Here is a 4,214-nt window from a genome sequence, read left to right as displayed (position 1 = left end):
CGCACCATTGGTAATGGGCTCCAAAGAACCAGCTCATGCACCAGGGGTAGATCCTGATCCCATTGCCAAAGGCCCCTCAAACAGACCAAGCTACACAACTGTCTCCCATATACAGAGGGAGGGCCTAGTCTGGTCCCATGCAGGCTCCACAGCTGTTGGTCTGAAGTTTGTAAGTTCCCATGAGCTTGCTTCAGTTGTCTCTGTAGATTTCCCCATTATGATCTTGCCCCCCCCTTATATAATCCCTCTTCTCTCTCTCTCTCTCTCTCTCTCTCTCTCTCTCTCTCTCCCTCTCTCTCTCTCTCTCTCTCTCCCTCTCCCCTCTCCCCTCTCTTCTTCTTCTTCTTCTTCTTCTTCTTCTTCTTCTTCTTCTTCTTCTTCTTCTTCTTCTTCTTCTTCTCTCTCTCTCTCTCTCTCTCTCTCTCTCTCTCTCTCTCTCTCTCTCCAACTGGAGTCCTGGAGCTTAGCCTAGTGCTTGGCTGTGGATCTCTGCATCTGCTTCCATCAGTTACTGGATGAAGGCTTTATGATAAAAGTTAGGGTATTCACCAATCTGATTACCAGGGTAGGCCTATTCAGGCACCCTCTCCACTATTGCTAGTAGTCTAAGCTGGGGTCATCCTTGTGTATTTCTGGGAATTTCCCTAGTACCAGGTTTCTCCCTTACCCTATAATGTCTCCCTCTTTCAAGATATCTCTTTCATTGCTTTCCCATTCCATCCTTCACCCTGTTCAACCACCCCATTTGCTCATGTTCTAATCTCCCATTTTCTCCCCTCTATTACTCCCCCTGACTCCAGTTTACTTCAGAGATCTCATCTATTTCCCATTTCTAGGGCAAGTCATGCATCCTTCTTAGAGGCCTTCTTGTTAGCTAGCTCTCTGGAGTTTTGGCTTGTAGTCTGGTTATCCTTTATGATGTTGCCTTTTTAAAATGAAGTTTTATTAGAATACACCCATGCCCATTTAGTTATTTCTGTGACTGCTTTTGCTTTAAAGAGCAAGAGAATTTTGGTTTCTAAAATATAATTTAACAAATAACTAGTAGCTGATTATAAAAAAGGTTTTCCAGCTCTTGCTTTCCAGAGATGTTGGCATTGAAGAAAATGATTTGTTTATTTATTTTTAATTTTTATTTTGTTTGTTTTTTGCTGTTGTTACTTTTGACAGCATTTTTCTGTGTAGCCCTGACTGTTCTGGAACTAAATCTATAGCTCTGTAGATCAGACTAGCCTTGAACTCAGAGAGCTAAGAGATCCTCCCACCTCTATCTTCTGAATGCTTTGATTAAAGATTTGCACCACCACTTCCAACTTTATGTTTTTGAAGTAAAACCAGAAAAGATGTTGTGGTGGATGGCATGTGGTGGTAATATAAAAAGAAGTATAAGGGCTAATGGTTTTCTACCTTGAAAAGTTGTCTATAAATGACCCCAGTTAATAAGATGCAAGGAAACTAATCACTACCATTTTTGACATTGTTCTTCATTTTATACCCATTATGTGGTACAGTGTCTAATAAATAATTGATATATAAATTATGTATGTTGAGTGCCAAATTAAGAAATTAGGTTTTCTCCCCCCTTCTCTCCCTCTCCGGGCTCGGGTCCCCCCTGCTCTCCCCCGCTCCCCCCTCCTCCCTCCCCCCGCCCCGCTCCCCCGCCTCCCCGCCCCGGGCCCCCCCGGGGAGACCCGGCTCTCCCCCCCCTCCCTCCTCCTCCCCGTCCGCGGAGAGCCCGCCGCCGAGCCGCAAGCTGAGCGGCCGTGGGCCCCTGGCCCCCGTGAGGTGAACTGCCCGAGGCTACCAGTGTCCTTCCTCAGTGTCTCAAAGTCATACTTGATATAGTTCTTACTACTTCACCTGGATGGATGAGCCAGCATATCTGAGCTAGAAATCAGGTTAAACTTGTTTCTTAAATGAGATGCCATCCCAGCACTGGACTCATGGGGACTGAGCGTTTCCTCAGGAACCCATAGGAGCTGCTGTATTTCACTGTAGAACATGTCTAACAGTAACACTACTCAGGAGACTCTGGAAATAATGAAAGAATCAGAAAAAAAACTGGTGGAAGAATCTGTAAACAAAAACAAATTTATATCTAAAACTCCAAGTAAGGAAGAAGTTGAGAAAGAGGGGGAAGACACTGGTTCACGCCAGGAGACACAGAGACGGACATCAGGCCATGGTCATGCCAGGAAAAGAGCCAAGTCTAATTCCAAGCTCAAGTTGGTACGGAGTCTGGCAGTATGTGAGGAGTCCTCCACTCCATTTGCTGATGGGCCACTAGACACCCAGGATATAATTCAGTTGCATATCAGCTGCCCCTCTGACAAGGAGGAAGAAAAATCCACAAAGGATGTCTCTGAAAAGGAAGACAAGGACAGAAGCAAAGAGAAGGCCCCAAGGAAGATGCTGTCCAGAGACTCCAGCCAAGAATATACTGACTCCACTGGAATAGACCTCCATGAATTCCTTGTCAATACACTGAAAAAGAACCCAAGGGACAGAATGATGCTGCTAAAATTAGAACAGGAGATTCTGGAGTTTATCAGTGACAACAACAACCAGTTCAAGAAGTTCCCTCAGATGACCTCATATCACCAGATGCTATTACACCGGGTAGCTGCCTATTTCGGGATGGACCACAATGTTGATCAAACCGGGAAAGCTGTCATCATCAACAAAACCAGCAGCATGAGAATCCCTGAACAGAGATTCTCAGAACACATAAAAGATGAGAAGAATACAGAATTTCAGCAGAGATTCATTCTCAAGAGAGATGATGCCAGTATGGACTGAGATGATAACCAGATCAGAGTTCCATTGCAGGATGGAAGGAGGAGCAAGTCAATAGAAGAGAGAGAGGAGGAATATCAAAGGGTCCGAGAGAGAATATTTGCCCGAGAGACTGGCCAGAACGGATATCTAAGTGATGTCAGGGGGAACCGGGAAGGGCTGAGCCGCACCTCCAGCAGCCGACAGAGCAGCACAGACAGCGAACTCAAATCCCTGGAGCCGCGGCCTTGGAGCAGCACAGACTCGGATGGCTCCGTCCGCAGCATGCGACCTCCTGTCACCAAAGCCAGCAGCTTCAGTGGAGTCTCCATCCTCACCCGAGGTGACAGCAGCAAAGGCAGCGGCAGTGCAGGGAGGACCCCCAGGCCAGGTATGGCACTAGGTGCCCCAGAAGTGTGCAGCCAGGCCACCTCACCCCAGTCTGTCCGGGGCCTTCTCCCTTGTACTGTCCAGCAGCAGCAGCAGCAGCAGCAACAGCAGCAGCAGCAGCAACTTCCTGCTCTCCCACCCACTCCTCAGCAACAGCCACCCCTGAGTAATCCCATGATCTCACAGGCAGATGACCTCAGCAACCCCTTTGGACAAATGAGCCTTAGCCGCCAAGGTTCTATTGAAGCAGCTGATCCGTCCTCAGCTCTGTTCCAGCCCCCACTCATTTCCCAGCATCCTCAGCAAGCTAGCTTCATCATGGCTTCTGCAGGACAGCCCCTTCCCACTTCCAACTATTCCACCTCCAGCCATGCACCACCTAGTCAGCAAGTCCTGCCTCCCCAGGGCTACATGCAGCCCCCTCAGCAGATCCAGGTTTCTTACTACCCCCCTGGACAGTATCCTAATTCCAACCAGCAATATCGACCTCTCTCTCACCCGGTGGCCTATAGCCCCCAGCGCGGTCAGCAGCTGCCTCAGCCATCCCAGCAGCCCGGTTTACAGCCTATGATGCCTAACCAGCAGCAGACGGCTTACCAAGGCATGCTTGGGGTCCAGCAGCCTCAGAACCAGGGTCTACTCAGCAACCAGAGGAACAGCATGGGAGGCCAGATGCAAGGCCTCGTGGTTCAGTACACTCAACTGCCTTCATACCAAGTCCCAGTGGGCAGTGACTCACAAAATGTGGTCCAGCCACCTTTCCAGCAGCCCATGCTGGTCCCTGCCAGCCAGTCTGTTCAAGGAGGCCTCCCAGCCGGGGGTGTGCCCGTGTACTACAGCATGATCCCACCAGCTCAGCAGAACGGTACGAGCCCTTCTGTGGGGTTTCTCCAGCCTCCCGGCTCTGAGCAGTACCAGATGCCTCAGTCCCCCTCCCCATGCAGCCCACCACAGATACCGCAACAGTACTCAGGAGTGTCACCTTCTGGACCAGGTGTGGTGGTCATGCAACTGAATGTCCCTAGTGGACCCCAGGCCCCCCAGAATCC

General features: G+C 49.5%; 1 protein-coding gene across 1 annotated transcript; it reads left to right on the top strand.

Moving 5' to 3' along the window:
* Positions 1–1,777: 1,777 nt before the first annotated feature.
* Positions 1,778–4,209, top strand: LOC114688695 (R3H domain-containing protein 2-like; the record flags this gene model as incomplete). Its single annotated transcript, XM_037206364.1, is given in 1 exon segment — positions 1,778–4,209. A coding segment is annotated over 1 exon segment (2,208 nt), but the record flags the coding sequence as incomplete, so codon positions are not given.
* Positions 4,210–4,214: the final 5 nt, after the last annotated feature.

This window comes from Peromyscus leucopus, chromosome 5, assembly GCF_004664715.2.
Source record: "Peromyscus leucopus breed LL Stock chromosome 5, UCI_PerLeu_2.1, whole genome shotgun sequence".
Classification (NCBI taxonomy): domain Eukaryota; kingdom Metazoa; phylum Chordata; class Mammalia; order Rodentia; family Cricetidae; genus Peromyscus; species Peromyscus leucopus.
The sequence above is the reverse complement of the archived record's forward strand: the minus strand, read 5'-3'. Positions and strand labels throughout refer to the sequence as shown.